Raw genomic sequence first — 15,258 nt, forward strand, 5'->3', positions numbered from 1 at the left:
ATATATATATATATATATATATATATATATATATATATATATATATATATATATATACATATACATATATATATATATATATATATATATATATATATATGTGTGTGTGTGTGTGTACGTATACGTGTCTAAATATGTTTATACATGTGTATTTATACAGTATATACACTTTTGAGCCAGTCAAATATCTTGAAATATGCAATATCTATTTTAATTTTTTTTATGTTTTTATGATTTTTTTTATAGAAATACTTGAAATTACTATCTTCTTCACTTTACTTTTAAGTAAAACCAAAAAAAATTCTTCTAAGTGAAGAATATAGGAATTTGAAGTATTCCTAACGCATCTTTGGCTTTAGCACAGTTGGTCTAGTGTAGTTTTGGATTAACGGGCAAACGACAAAAAGAGAACGCCTTTTTTAGCCTCCCTCATAGAAGTCTACAGAGAGAGGGAGTTAGTGTGGTTGCAATATCCAAAGTCCAGAAGTAAGCGTGCCTGAGTCTTTTGCTCAAGGGCTAACTTTTTATTTTCAACTTAAATACCAAAAATGTTTCACTCCACTTGTAATCTGGGACATGATTATCTAGGCTAAGTAACACATTAATTACATAAACCAAAGAATCAGTGCATATAATTTCCCTTTAACCACATAGAAAAAGTAAATAAATATAAATAATAAATTAAGAAGAAATAATCCTAGTGATGTCCATTTTGGATTGCTAAATGTTCTAGGAATGTTCATACCAGAAAAGCTTCCCAGCCTGAGCTTCACCTCCTCGTATATAAGGAGTTATTTCTTTGGTGAAATTCCATTCTTCCTCCAGAAGGTTTTTTAGACTGTGTGAGGCTTGAGGTAACTGCTGTAGCATATGGATCCAGCTCCGCATGTAATCAAAGTATACCTGGCAAATTGAGAACATGCTTGTCAGAACTAAGGAGTGTATTAATAAAATCCCTTTACTCATAAAAACAAAGACATTGCCTTTATAACTAATATCTCATACATACATTTTAGAATTTTAAACTGATCATATTGTCATTGCACCGACTATTGTACATAAATTAAAGGTTTGCATCAGATAATAAGTAAAGTAACTAGACAACTATTGAACAATTCATATATCTGGCTAATCATATGTGCGGTATAGTGTTCTAACTTGCAATTTCATAACCCACGGTTTAGTACTTTCTGCAATGTCTGCTACTAGGCACTGCAGTAAAATATAAAAGACTTGATTTTGTATTGAGTAAACAGAGATTTGAAGTCATAAGCGACATATGAGATCAAAACACAGGAGAACACTTGAGAAATCCAAGACTAGTTGCATCAATAAGACAAATCAAAGCATGATAATTAAATCATAAGTCAATATTTTATTTCATGATATAGATAAAGAAAACTATTTTAAACAACTTTCTGATTTTAGATCTGATTTGAGTATGGGGTTACAGTATCAGAACTCTAATCTTAGGTCTGATTTTAGTATGGTGCTGCAAGTCCATGGGTCTCATCCGAGGTCTGATGTTGGTATAGGGCTGTGGGTCCATGTGCCTGATCTGAGTTCTGATTTGGTCATCATGTTGCAGGTCTAGGGGTCTGAGATCTGATGAGTTTAAGGGATTGGCAGGGGGTTGTCTGATCTAAAGTAGGAATGCATTAAAAGGGCTGCATTCTCCGGCCCTGTTTATGAAGCTGCCTAAGTAGTTTTGGGACGTTTAAGTGCTGCAACTGAAAGTTAAGAAGCAGTCTTCATACCACCTCTGCTTCTTAGACAATGGGGCCCATTTATCAATCTCCGGATGGTGCTTGAGGGCCTGTGTTTCTGGCGAGCGGACAGACATCAATCAACCCGAGTACGATCGGGTTGATTGAAACCCCTTGCTGGCAGCCGATTGGCCATGAATCTGCAGGGGGCAGCGTTGCACCAGCAGCTCACAAGAGCTGCTGGTGCAATGCAGAATACGGAGAGCGTATGGCTCTCCGCATTCAGCAAAGTCTGTCGGACCTGATCCGCACTGTCAGATCAGGTCCGACAGAACTTTGTTAAATAGGCCCCTTAAATTAAACTTTCATGATTCAGATAGGGCATGCAATTTTAACAACTTTCTAATTCACTTTTATCATCACATTTGCTTTGTTCTCTTGGTATTCTTAGTTGAAAACTAAACCTAGGAAGGCTCATATGCTAATTTCTAAGCCTTGAAGGCCGCCTCTTATCTGAATGCATTTGATAGTTTTTCATAGCTAGATGGCGTTAGCTCATGTGTTCCATATAAATAACATTGTGCTCATGCACGTGGAGTTATTTAAGAGCCAGCACTAATTGCCTGTCAAAAGATCTGAGATAAGAAGACAGTCTGCAGAAGCTTAGATACAAGGTAATTACAGGTAAAAAGTATATTTCTACAACAGTGTTGGTTATGCAAAACAGAGGAATGGTAAATAAAGGGATTATCTTGTTTTTATGTTTGTTTTTTTTAACCCCTTAACGACCAACGACGTATGGGGTACGTCCTGCAAAAAAATGCAGTTAATGACCAAGGACGTACCCCGTACGTCGTTGGTCTTTGAAAGCAGTGGAAGCGATCCTGATCACTTCCAACTGCTTTCATGTTATAGCAGTGATGCCTCGATATTGAGGCATCCTGCTATAACATTTTTTAGCCGTCCGATGCAGAGAGAGCCACCCTGTGGCCCTCTCTGCATCGGCCATCAATGGCCATGTTCGTTGGTGGGTGGGAGCTGATCTAGGGAGGCGGGTGGGCGGCCATTGGTGGGAAGGGGGGCGGGATCGAGTGCGCGCACGTGCGCGGGTGCGCGCGCGTGCACGGGAGCGGGTGCGCGCGCATGCACGGGAGCGGGTGCGCGCGGGGGGTGGGAAACCTACACTATGGAACAACAGGGGTACTTGGTGGGAGAGAGGGTGGCATCATAAAACATTTTAACGATCTGGGAGGGTGGGAGGTTGGGGGTTGAGGGGGGGCAGCTACATAATTGAGGGGGGGCAGCTAAATAATAAAATAAAAAAAATTGATAAAAAAACATTTGAGTTCAAACTGGGTACTGGCAGACAGCTGCCAGTACCCAATATGGCGCATAATAAGGCAGAGAGGGGGGTTAGAGAGCTGTTTGGGGGGGATCAGGGAGGTTGGGGGCTAAGGGGGGATCCTACAGAGCAGAATTATTATTGTTTTTTTTCTTTTAAATCCCCAAAAAACAGAATTTATGTTTACCTGATAAATTACTTTCTCCAACGGTGTGTCCGGTCCACGGCGTCATCCTTACTTGTGGGATATTCTCTTCCCCAACAGGAAATGGCAAAGAGCCCAGCAAAGCTGGTCACATGATCCCTCCTAGGCTCCGCCTACCCCAGTCATTCGACCGACGTTAAGGAGGAATATTTGCATAGGAGAAACCATATGGTACCGTGGTGACTGTAGTTAAAGAAAAAAAATTATCAGACCTGATTAAAAAAACCAGGGCGGGCCGTGGACCGGACACACCGTTGGAGAAAGTAATTTATCAGGTAAACATAAATTCTGTTTTCTCCAACATAGGTGTGTCCGGTCCACGGCGTCATCCTTACTTGTGGGAACCAATACCAAAGCTTTAGGACACGGATGAAGGGAGGGAGCAAATCAGGTCACCTAAATGGAAGGCACCACGGCTTGCAAAACCTTTCTCCCAAAAATAGCCTCAGAAGAAGCAAAAGTATCAAACTTGTAAAATTTGGTAAAAGTGTGCAGTGAAGACCAAGTCGCTGCCCTACATATCTGATCAACAGAAGCCTCGTTCTTGAAGGCCCATGTGGAAGCCACAGCCCTAGTGGAATGAGCCGTGATTCTTTCGGGAGGCTGCCGTCCGGCAGTCTCGTAAGCCAATCTGATGATGCTTTTAATCCAAAAAGAGAGAGAGGTAGAAGTTGCTTTTTGACCTCTCCTTTTACCGGAATAAACAACAAACAAGGAAGATGTTTGTCTAAAATCCTTTGTAGCATCTAAATAGAATTTTAGAGCGCGAACAACATCCAAATTGTGCAACAAACGTTCCTTCTTTGAAACTGGTTTCGGACACAGAGAAGGTACGATAATCTCCTGGTTAATGTTTTTGTTAGAAACAACTTTTGGAAGAAAACCAGGTTTAGTACGTAAAACCACCTTATCTGCATGGAACACCAGATAAGGAGGAGAACACTGCAGAGCAGATAATTCTGAAACTCTTCTAGCAGAAGAAATTGCAACTAAAAACAAAACTTTCCAAGATAATAACTTAATATCAACGGAATGTAAGGGTTCAAACGGAACCCCCTGAAGAACTGAAAGAACTAAGTTGAGACTCCAAGGAGGAGTCAAAGGTTTGTAAACAGGCTTAATTCTAACCAGAGCCTGAACAAAGGCTTGAACATCTGGCACAGCTGCCAGCTTTTTGTGAAGTAACACAGACAAGGCAGAAATCTGTCCCTTCAGGGAACTAGCAGATAATCCTTTTTCCAGTCCTTCTTGAAGGAAGGATAGAATCTTAGGAATCTTAACCTTGTCCCAAGGGAATCCTTTAGATTCACACCAACAGATATATTTTTTCCAAATTTTGTGGTAAATCTTTCTAGTTACAGGCTTTCTGGCCTGAACAAGAGTATCGATAACAGAATCTGAGAACCCTCGCTTCGATAAGATCAAGCGTTCAATCTCCAAGCAGTCAGCTGGAGTGAAACCAGATTCGGATGTTCGAACGGACCCTGAAGAAGAAGGTCTCGTCTCAAAGGTAGCTTCCAAGGTGGAGCCGATGACATATTCACCAGATCTGCATACCAAGTCCTGCGTGGCCACGCAGGAGCTATCAAGATCACCGACGCCCTCTCCTGATTGATCCTGGCTACCAGCCTGGGGATGAGAGGAAACGGCGGGAACACATAAGCTAGTTTGAAGGTCCAAGGTGCTACTAGTGCATCCACTAGAGCCGCCTTGGGATCCCTGGATCTGGACCCGTAGCAAGGAACTTTGAAGTTCTGACGAGAGGCCATCAGATCCATGTCTGGAATGCCCCACAGCTGAGTGACTTGGGCAAAGATTTCCGGATGGAGTTCCCACTCCCCCGGATGCAATGTCTGACGACTCAGAAAATCCGCTTCCCAATTTTCCACTCCTGGGATGTGGATAGCAGACAGGTGGCAGGAGTGAGACTCCGCCCATAGAATGATTTTGGTCACTTCTTCCATCGCTAGGGAACTCCTTGTTCCCCCCTGATGGTTGATGTACGCAACAGTTGTCATGTTGTCTGATTGAAACCGTATGAACTTGGCCCTCGCTAGCTGAGGCCAAGCCTTGAGAGCATTGAATATCGCTCTCAGTTCCAGAATATTTATCGGTAGAAGAGATTCTTCCCGAGACCAAAGACCCTGAGCTTTCAGGGATCCCCAGACCGCGCCCCAGCCCATCAGACTGGCGTCGGTCGTGACGATGACCCACTCCGGTCTGCGGAATGTCATCCCTTGTGACAGGTTGTCCAGGGACAGCCACCAACGGAGTGAGTCTCTGGTCCTCTGATTTACTTGTATCTTCGGAGACAAGTCTGTATAGTCCCCATTCCACTGACTGAGCATGCACAGTTGTAATGGTCTTAGATGAATGCGCGCAAAAGGAACTATGTCCATTGCCGCTACCATCAAACCGATCACTTCCATGCACTGCGCTATGGAAGGAAGAGGAACGGAATGAAGTATTTGACAAGAGTTTAGAAGTTTTGTTTTTCTGGCCTCTGTCAGAAAAATCCTCATTTCTAAGGAGTCTATTATTGTTCCCAAGAAGGGAACCCTTGTTGACGGAGATAGAGAACTCTTTTCCACGTTCACTTTCCATCCGTGAGATCTGAGAAAGGCCAGGACAATGTCCGTGTGAGCCTTTGCTTGAGGAAGGGACGACGCTTGAATCAGAATGTCGTCCAAGTAAGGTACTACAGCAATGCCCCTTGGTCTTAGCACAGCTAGAAGGGACCCTAGTACCTTTGTGAAAATCCTTGGAGCAGTGGCTAATCCGAAAGGAAGCGCCACGAACTGGTAATGCTTGTCCAGGAATGCGAACCTTAGGAACCGATGATGTTCCTTGTGGATAGGAATATGTAGATACGCATCCTTTAAATCCACTGTGGTCATGAATTGACCTTCCTGGATGGAAGGAAGAATAGTTCGAATGGTTTCCATCTTGAACGATGGAACCTTGAGAAACTTGTTTAAGATCTTGAGATCCAAGATTGGTCTGAACGTTCCCTCTTTTTTGGGAACTATGAACAGATTGGAGTAGAACCCCATCCCTTGTTCTCTTAATGGAACAGGATGAATCACTCCCATTTTTAACAGGTCTTCTACACAATGTAAGAATGCCTGTCTTTTTATGTGGTCTGAAGACAACTGAGACCTGTGGAACCTCCCCCTTGGGGGAAGCCCCTTGAATTCCAGAAGATAACCTTGGGAGACTATTTCTAGCGCCCAAGGATCCAGAACATCTCTTGCCCAAGCCTGAGCGAAGAGAGAGAGTCTGCCCCCCACCAGATCCGGTCCCGGATCGGGGGCCAACATTTCATGCTGTCTTGGTAGCAGTGGCAGGTTTCTTGGCCTGCTTTCCCTTGTTCCAGCCTTGCATTGGTCTCCAAGCTGGCTTGGCTTGAGAAGTATTACCCTCTTGCTTAGAGGACGTAGCACTTTGGGCTGGTCCATTTCTACGAAAGGGACGAAAATTAGGTTTATTTTTTGCCTTGAAAGGCCGATCCTGAGGAAGGGCGTGGCCCTTACCCCCAGTGATATCAGAGATAATCTCTTTCAAGTCAGGGCCAAACAGCGTTTTCCCCTTGAAAGGAATGTTAAGTAGCTTGTTCTTGGAAGACGCATCAGCTGACCAAGATTTCAACCAAAGCGCTCTGCGCGCCACAATAGCAAACCCAGAATTCTTAGCCGCTAACCTAGCCAATTGCAAAGTGGCGTCTAGGGTGAAAGAATTAGCCAATTTGAGAGCATTGATTCTGTCCATAATCTCCTCATAAGGAGGAGAATCACTATCGACCGCCTTTATCAGCTCATCGAACCAGAAACATGCGGCTGTAGCTACAGGGACAACGCATGAAATTGGTTGTAGAAGGTAACCCTGCTGAACAAACATCTTTTTAAGTAAACCTTCTAATTTTTTATCCATAGGATCTTTGAAAGCACAACTATCCTCTATGGGTATAGTGGTGCGTTTGTTTAAAGTGGAAACCGCTCCCTCGACCTTGGGGACTGTCTGCCATAAGTCCTTTCTGGGGTCGACCATAGGAAACAATTTTTTAAATATGGGGGGAGGGACGAAAGGAATACCGGGCCTTTCCCATTCTTTATTAACAATGTCCGCCACCCGCTTGGGTATAGGAAAAGCTTCTGGGAGCCCCGGGACCTCTAGGAACTTGTCCATTTTACATAGTTTCTCTGGGATGACCAACTTGTCACAATCATCCCGAGTGGATAATACCTCCTTAAGCAGAATGCGGAGATGTTCCAACTTAAATTTAAACGTAATCACATCAGGTTCAGCTTGTTGAGAAATGTTCCCTGAATCAGTAATTTCTCCCTCAGACAAAACCTCCCTGGCCCCATCAGACTGGGTTAGGGGCCCTTCAGAACCATTATTATCAGCGTCGTCATGCTCTTCAGTATCTAAAACAGAGCAGTCGCGCTTACGCTGATAAGTGTTCATTTTGGCTAAAATGTTTTTGACAGAATTATCCATTACAGCCGTTAATTGTTGCATAGTAAGGAGTATTGGCGCGCTAGATGTACTAGGGGCCTCCTGAGTGGGCAAGACTCGTGTAGACGAAGGAGGGAATGATGCAGTACCATGCTTACTCCCCTCACTTGAGGAATCATCTTGGGCATCATTGTCATTGTCACATAAATCACATTTATTTAAATGAATAGGAATTCTGGCTTCCCCACATTCAGAACACAGTCTATCTGGTAGTTCAGACATGTTAAACAGGCATAAACTTGATAACAAAGTACAAAAAACGTTTTAAAATAAAACCGTTACTGTCACTTTAAATTTTAAACTGAACACACTTTATTACTGCAATTGCGAAAAAATATGAAGGAATTGTTCAAAATTCACCAAATTTTCACCACAGTGTCTTAAAGCCTTCAAAGTATTGCACACCAAATTTGGAAGCTTTAACCCTTAAAATAACGGAACCGGAGCCGTTTTTAACTTTAACCCCTTTACAGTCCCTGGTATCTGCTTTGCTGAGACCCAACCAAGCCCAAAGGGGAATACGATACCAAATGACGCCTTCAGAAAGTCTTTTCTAAGTATCAGAGCTCCTCTCACATGCGACTGCATGTCATGCCTCTCAAAAACAAGTGCGCAACACCGGCGCGAAAATGAGGCTCTGCCTATGATTTGGGAAAGCCCCTAAGAATAAGGTGTCTAAAACAGTGCCTGCCGATATTATTATATCAAAATACCCAGAATAAATGATTCCTCAAGGCTAAATATGTGTTAATAATGAATCGATTTAGCCCATAAAAAGTCTACAGTCTTAATAAGCCCTTGTGAAGCCCTTATTTACGATCTTAATAAACATGGCTTACCGGATCCCATAGGGAAAATGACAGCTTCCAGCATTACATCGTCTTGTTAGAATGTGTCATACCTCAAGCAGCAAGAGACTGCTCACTGTTCCCCCAACTGAAGTTAATTGCTCTCAACAGTCCTGTGTGGAACAGCCATGGATTTTAGTGACGGTTGCTAAAATCATTTTCCTCATACAAACAGAAATCTTCATCTCTTTTCTGTTTCTGAGTAAATAGTACATACCAGCACTATTTCAAAATAACAAACTCTTGATTGAATAATAAAAACTACAGTTAAACACTAAAAAACTCTAAGCCATCTCCGTGGAGATGTTGCCTGTACAACGGCAAAGAGAATGACTGGGGTAGGCGGAGCCTAGGAGGGATCATGTGACCAGCTTTGCTGGGCTCTTTGCCATTTCCTGTTGGGGAAGAGAATATCCCACAAGTAAGGATGACGCCGTGGACCGGACACACCTATGTTGGAGAAAACTCTTATTTTAGTACTGGCAGACTTACTGCCAGTACTTAAGATGGCGGGGACAATTGTGGGGTGGGGGAGGGAAGAGAGCTGTTTGGGAGGGATCAGGGGGTGTGATGTGTCATGTGGGAGGTTGATACCTACACTAAAGCTAAAATTAACCCTACAAGCTCCCTACAAGCTCCCTAATTAACCCCTTCAATGCTGGGCATTATACACGTGTGGTGCGCAACGGCATTTAGCTGCCTTCTAATTACCAAAAAGCAAAGCCAAAGCCATATATGTCTGCTATTTCTGAACAAAGGGGATCCCAGAGAAGCTTTTACAACAATGTATGCCATAATTGCACAAGCTGTTTGTAAATAATTTCAGTGAGAAACCTAAAATTGTGAAAAATGTAACGCTTTTTTTTATTTGTTCGCATTTGGCGGTGAAATGGTGGCATGAAATATACCAAAATGGACCTAGATCAATACTTTGGGTTGTCTACTACATTATACTAAAGCTAAAATTAACCCTACAAGCTCCCTACAAGCTCCCTAATTAACCCCTTCAATGCTGGGCATAATACACGTGTGGTGCGCAGTGGCATTTAGCTGCCTTCTAAATACCAAAAAGCAATGCCAAAGCCATAAATGTCTGCTATTTCTGAACAAAGGGGATCCCAGAGAAGCATTTACAACCATTTATACCATAATTGCACAAGTTGTTTGTAAATAATTTCAGTGAGAAACCTAAAGTTTGTGAAACAATTTGTGAAAAAGTGAACATTTTTTTTATTTGATCGCATTTGGTAGTGAAATGGTTGCATGAAATATACTAAAATGGGCCTAGATCAATACTTTGGGATGTCTTCTAAAAAAAAATATATACATGTCAAGGGATATTCAGGTATTCCTGAAAGATATCAGTGTCCCAATGTAACTAGCGCTAATTTTGAAAAAAAGTGGTTTGGAAATAGCAAAGTGCTACTTGTATTTATTTCCCTATAACTTGCAAAAAAAACAAAGAACGTGTAAACATTGGGTATTTCTAAACTCAGGACAAAATTTAGAAACTATTTAGCATGGGTGTTTTTTGGTGGTTATAGATGTGTAACAGATTTTGGGGTTCAAAGTTAGAAAAAGTGTGTTTTTTTCCATTTTTTCCTCATATTTTATAATTTTTTTTATAGTAAATTATAAGATATGATGAAAATAATGGTATCTTTAGAAAGTCCATTTAATGGCGAGAAAAACGGTATATAATATGTGTGGGTACAGTAAACGAGTAAGAGGAAAATTACAGCTAAACACAAACACTGCAGAAATGTAAAAATAGCCTTGGTCCCAAATGGACAGAAAATGGAAAAGTGCTGTGGTCCTTAAGGGGTTAAACAATAACATTTTTGGGGTTTACTATCCCTTTAGCATGTTCCCAACCTTAGAGGCTGCGAATGTTAGACAGCCAAGACTTGTTCACACGGGATGACTGACAAGCCCTGCCCCTGCTCAATTTGTTGTGTGCAAACAGAGGGTAGGATTGAATGTGCAAAGAACAAATATATTTGGGTACGCCCAGAAATCCCAGTACTGGGAATACTAGTCTAAAAGAAAAAACACTCTACAGTTTAAACGCATTTGTTGCAAACATATATTATATAAATATGCGTCTAATATTTTTTTAAAACATACATTAGAATTGATTAGGACAGAATCCGTGTCTACTTCAAATTTTTTTACTGATAAATATTTAAAACCGCGTTATACAGGCTCCTCCTTACTTAAAAAGTATTAGTGAGAGCAATAAAACAATATACATAGCAAAATGTTACAAATAGCACTGGCTATGTATATTGTTTTATTCCTCTCACTAATACTTTTTAAGTAAGGAGCAGCCTGTATAAAGCAATTTTAAATATTTATCAGTAAAATTCTTGTGAAGTAGACACATATTCTGTCCTAATCAATTCTAATGTATGTTTTTAAAAAATATTATACGCATATTTATATAATATATGTTTGCAACAAGTAAGTTTAAACTGTAGAGTGGTTTTCTCTTTCTTTTAGACTAGTAGTCTCCGTACTGGGATTTCTGGGTGAACCTAAATATATTTGTTCTTTGATTCAGGCCACCTATCCAATATTGCTAGCATTTATCACTGTGTAATACATTTTTTAACCTAGGATTGAATGTGCAACCTTAAAGTCATGGTAAATCATAGAGTTTGTGAAACGCTCGGAATTACACCATTGGAACCAATAAAGAGGACATTCATGAAGTATAAAATATACGGCGCCAAGCAGGATTTCCCGCACGGCTATTGGCTACGAGGTTGAAATGTCACTTTTCAGCCATAAAGCGTTCTGCCGTGGGCTGCCTTAGCAGCACAGAGAGGCGAACACTGCAAACAAATAAAGGAGCTTTCAGCATGAAGTATTTTATACTTGTCCCCTCTATTTGTTCTAATGGTAAATCCTAGCGTTTCACAAACGCTAGGATTTGCTATCACTTTAGATTCCGGCAGCGGATGTTGATCTTGAGGCCCTAAATGCATGAGCTTCATAAATGAGGGCATGTGTGTCTAATCCAATTGTCTTTAAAACAGAGTTTGCTTCAAAATATATAAACTTGTTTGTATATGTTGTTATTTATTTCCAGAAATGTGAAATTGTCACTCTGGGCACTTCATATTATTACTTTGCAACAATGCTTAGAAAAGGCGGCCTAGCTCTGCACTGGACACCCTGTTTCAAGAATTTAAAAGTAGTAGGCAAGTAAATTGTACCAGCCATTCTAGTAGAAATAAGCACACACAAGGCCTCTAAGTAAAAGGAGCAGGGTCTCTTTTTAAATGATGGCTTTCACTACTGAATTAAAAACTGAACTAGATTTGTGCCTTAGTAAATATAAATACTATTACTTAATCTACCCTACAACAAACTAAACAATTCCTGTTGACAACCATAGCAACAAATTATAAAGAAATAAGGAATGGGAGCCTTATTCTTTAGATACACAAAAAGGACTATATTGACCTGAATTTACCTGGTGCCAGTCAGGAGAGTGTTTGACCTTAGAACAGAAATTTGGAGTAACCATTTAATTCTTAGAGAAAGATTATAAACTGTATTACAAAATATACTTTGTTTTTTGTCTAGCACATAATGAAGGGCATTGCAAAAAACCTGATTGGTGGATTTATTGTGTGTCACAGTGCAGTGAACGTAAATGTATTATTATTATTATTATTATTATTATTATCGGTTATTTGTAGAGCGCCAACAGATTCCGCAGCGCAAATCTATTGCTGCGTATTATAGTTAAAAACTATATGGCTATCTGCCAAAAAGTACACTGAATATAGTATAACTGGCATTCCAATGCAAACCTCAAAGCCCCAGAAGAGCTTGCTCAGCTAAGTTACTAAGTTTATTATCATTATTTTATTATAACTAGCATTAATTATAACAAAGGTTCTTGCCCTTTATTTTTCCTTCTTTTAACTCTGACACCGTCATGAAAGTGCAGAATAGATGCCAATGTATAAACATTCTAAACGTCTGATTGCTCTGGAGTGCCCTTTTAATCTATTTGCCTCGAATAATATTTGTTCCCTTTATGGAAAAGATAAAGTTAATGGATGTGCTTATTGATCTTCACAAGCTGGAGAAATGTGCAACATATGCCATAGGGACGTTTTGTGCTTCTATTCTAAATAAGCACAGACAACAAACACCACCTACACAATTTATATTTTTGTTTCGTACATTCATTTCTCTCATCTTCCCACCAACCCAGCACAGTAATTAATGAATTAAGTGATTCTCTTGGAAGCTCTTTAAGAATTAGTTGAAATTGGTGAGATATCCGACTGTCGTGTATACAATATTGTGTTAAAAGGGCAAGTGACAATACACATGCATGTCATAGACTGCATAAACTCAACATATACATTTACTTCTGCATTGTCTACATATATCTATATCTAAATACATTTTATGCATCTCCTAACTATGGGCCCTGCCAATTTAGAGCCTAGGTTACACTATAGGTATTTATGCTTACATGATAAATTCATTTATTTAATGGTGGTGAGAGTCCACAATCCAATACTCCTGGGAATCACCTCTCCTGAACACTAGTAGGAGGCAAAGATTCCCAAAACCCAAGAGCTCTATAAAACCCCTCCCATCTCACTAGAAACTAGTCTGATGTATAGCCAAGCAAAAAAAGATATGAAAAGGAATTAAGAACCAAAAAATTTCTTTCTTTCCGGGTATGGCGAGTCCACGACATCCTCAATTACTGTTGGGAATATCACTCCTAACAAGCAGGAGGAGGCAAAGAGTACCACAGCAAAGCTTTTAAGGTTCCCTTCCCACAAACCCCAGTCATTTGACCAAAGGGAAATGGAAAAAAGAAGAAACACAAAGGTGTAGCAGTGCCTGAGGTGTAGTCAAAATTAATGGTCTTAAAATAAAGGGTGGGGTCGTGGATTCACCATATACGGAAATAAATAAATGTATCAGGTAAGCATAAATTTTGTTTTCTTTCCTAAGATATGGTGAGTCCACAACGTCCTCAATTACTGTTGGGAACCAGTCCCAATCAACTGGGCAAATACCTCCGGATGGAGTTCCCACTCCCCCGGATGAAAAGTCTGCCGACTTAAAAAATCCGCCTCCCAGTTCTCTACTCCTGGGATATGGATAGCTGAGAGATGCTCTGGCCATAGAATTATCTTTGAAACCTCCAACATCGCCAGGGGACTCTTTGTACCCCCCTGATGGTTGATATAGGCTACAGTTGTGATGTTGTCCGACTGAAATCTGATGAACCTGACAGCAACTAGCTGAGGCCAAGCCTGAAGAGCATTGAATATCGCTCTTAGTTCCAGAATGTTTATCGGAAGGAGGGCTTCCTCCTGAGTCCACGAACCCTGAGCCTTCAGGGAGTTCCAGACTGCGCCCCAACCCAGAAAGCTGGCATCTGTCGTCACTATAGTCCATTCTGGCCTGCGGAAGCTCATTCCCCTGGAAAGATGGACCCGAGATAGCCACCAGAGAAGAGAATCTCTGGTCTCTTGATCCAGATTTAGCAGAGGGGACAAATCTGTGTAATCCCCATTCCACTGATTGAGCATGCAAAGTTGCAGTGGTCTGAGATGTAGGCGGACAAACAGAACTATGTCCATTGCCGCTACCATTAAGCCGATTACTTCCATACACTGAGCCACTGACGGCTGAGAAGTGGAATAAAGAGCCCGGCAGGAAGTTAGAAGCTTTAACAACCTGACCTCTGTCAGAAAAATCTTCATTTCTACTGAATCTATCAGAGTTCCTAGGAAGGAAACTCTTGTGAGAGGGGAGAGAGAACTCTTTTTTTCATTCACTTTCCACCCGTGAGACCTCAGAAAGGCAAGAACAATGTCCGTATGGGACTTGGCGATTTAAAAAGTCGACGCCTGTATCAGAATGTCGTCTAGGTAAGGGGCCACCGCTATGCCCCGTGGCCTTAGAACCGCCAGTAGGGACCCTAGAACCTTCGTAAAGATTCTTGGTGCCGTGGCTAACCCGAAGGGAAGAGCCACAAACTGGTAATGCCTGTCTAGGAAGGCAAACCTGAGAAACCGATGATGATCTCTGTGTATCGGAATGTGGAGATAAGCATCCTTTAAGTCCACGGTAGTCATATATTGACCCTCCTGTATCAAAGGTAGGATGGTTCGAATAGTCTCCATCTTGAAGGATGGGACCCTGAGAAATTTGTTTAGGATCTTGAGATCCAAGATTGGTCTGAAAGTTCCCTCTTTTTTGGGAACTATAAACAGATTTGAATAGAATCCTTGCCCCTGTTCCTCCCTTGGAACTGGGTGGATCCCTCCCATGACCAGAAGGTCTTGAACACAACGTAAGAATGCCTCTCTCTTTATCTGGTTTGCAGATAATTGTGAGAGATGAAATCTCCCTTTTGGAGATGAGGCTTTGAAATCCAGAAGATATCCCTGGGAAACAATCTCCAGAGCCCAGGGATCCTGGACGTCTCTTGCCCAAGCCTGGGCGAAGAGTGAAAGTCTGCCCCCAACTAGATCCGTTCCCGGATCGGGGGCTACTCCTTCATGCTGTCTTAGAGGCAGCAGCAGGTTTTTTGGCCTGCTTTCCCTTGCTCCAAGCCTGGTTAGGTCTCCAGACTGGCTTGGACTG

General features: G+C 41.5%; 1 protein-coding gene across 7 annotated transcripts in view; it reads right to left on the reverse strand.

Moving 5' to 3' along the window:
• MAP3K4 (mitogen-activated protein kinase kinase kinase 4) overlaps positions 1-15,258 on the reverse strand; it is a 481,171-nt gene that overhangs the window by 182,246 nt on the left and 283,667 nt on the right. For all 7 annotated transcript variants that reach the window (XM_053710936.1, XM_053710933.1, XM_053710939.1 and 4 more), the window contains one exon: positions 746-903. In XM_053710936.1, coding sequence (XP_053566911.1) covers positions 746-903 — 158 coding nt within the window. The remainder of the gene's footprint in view (positions 1-745; positions 904-15,258) is intronic.

This window comes from Bombina bombina, chromosome 4 (genome assembly GCF_027579735.1).
Source record: "Bombina bombina isolate aBomBom1 chromosome 4, aBomBom1.pri, whole genome shotgun sequence".
Taxonomy (NCBI): Eukaryota; Metazoa; Chordata; class Amphibia; order Anura; family Bombinatoridae; genus Bombina; species Bombina bombina.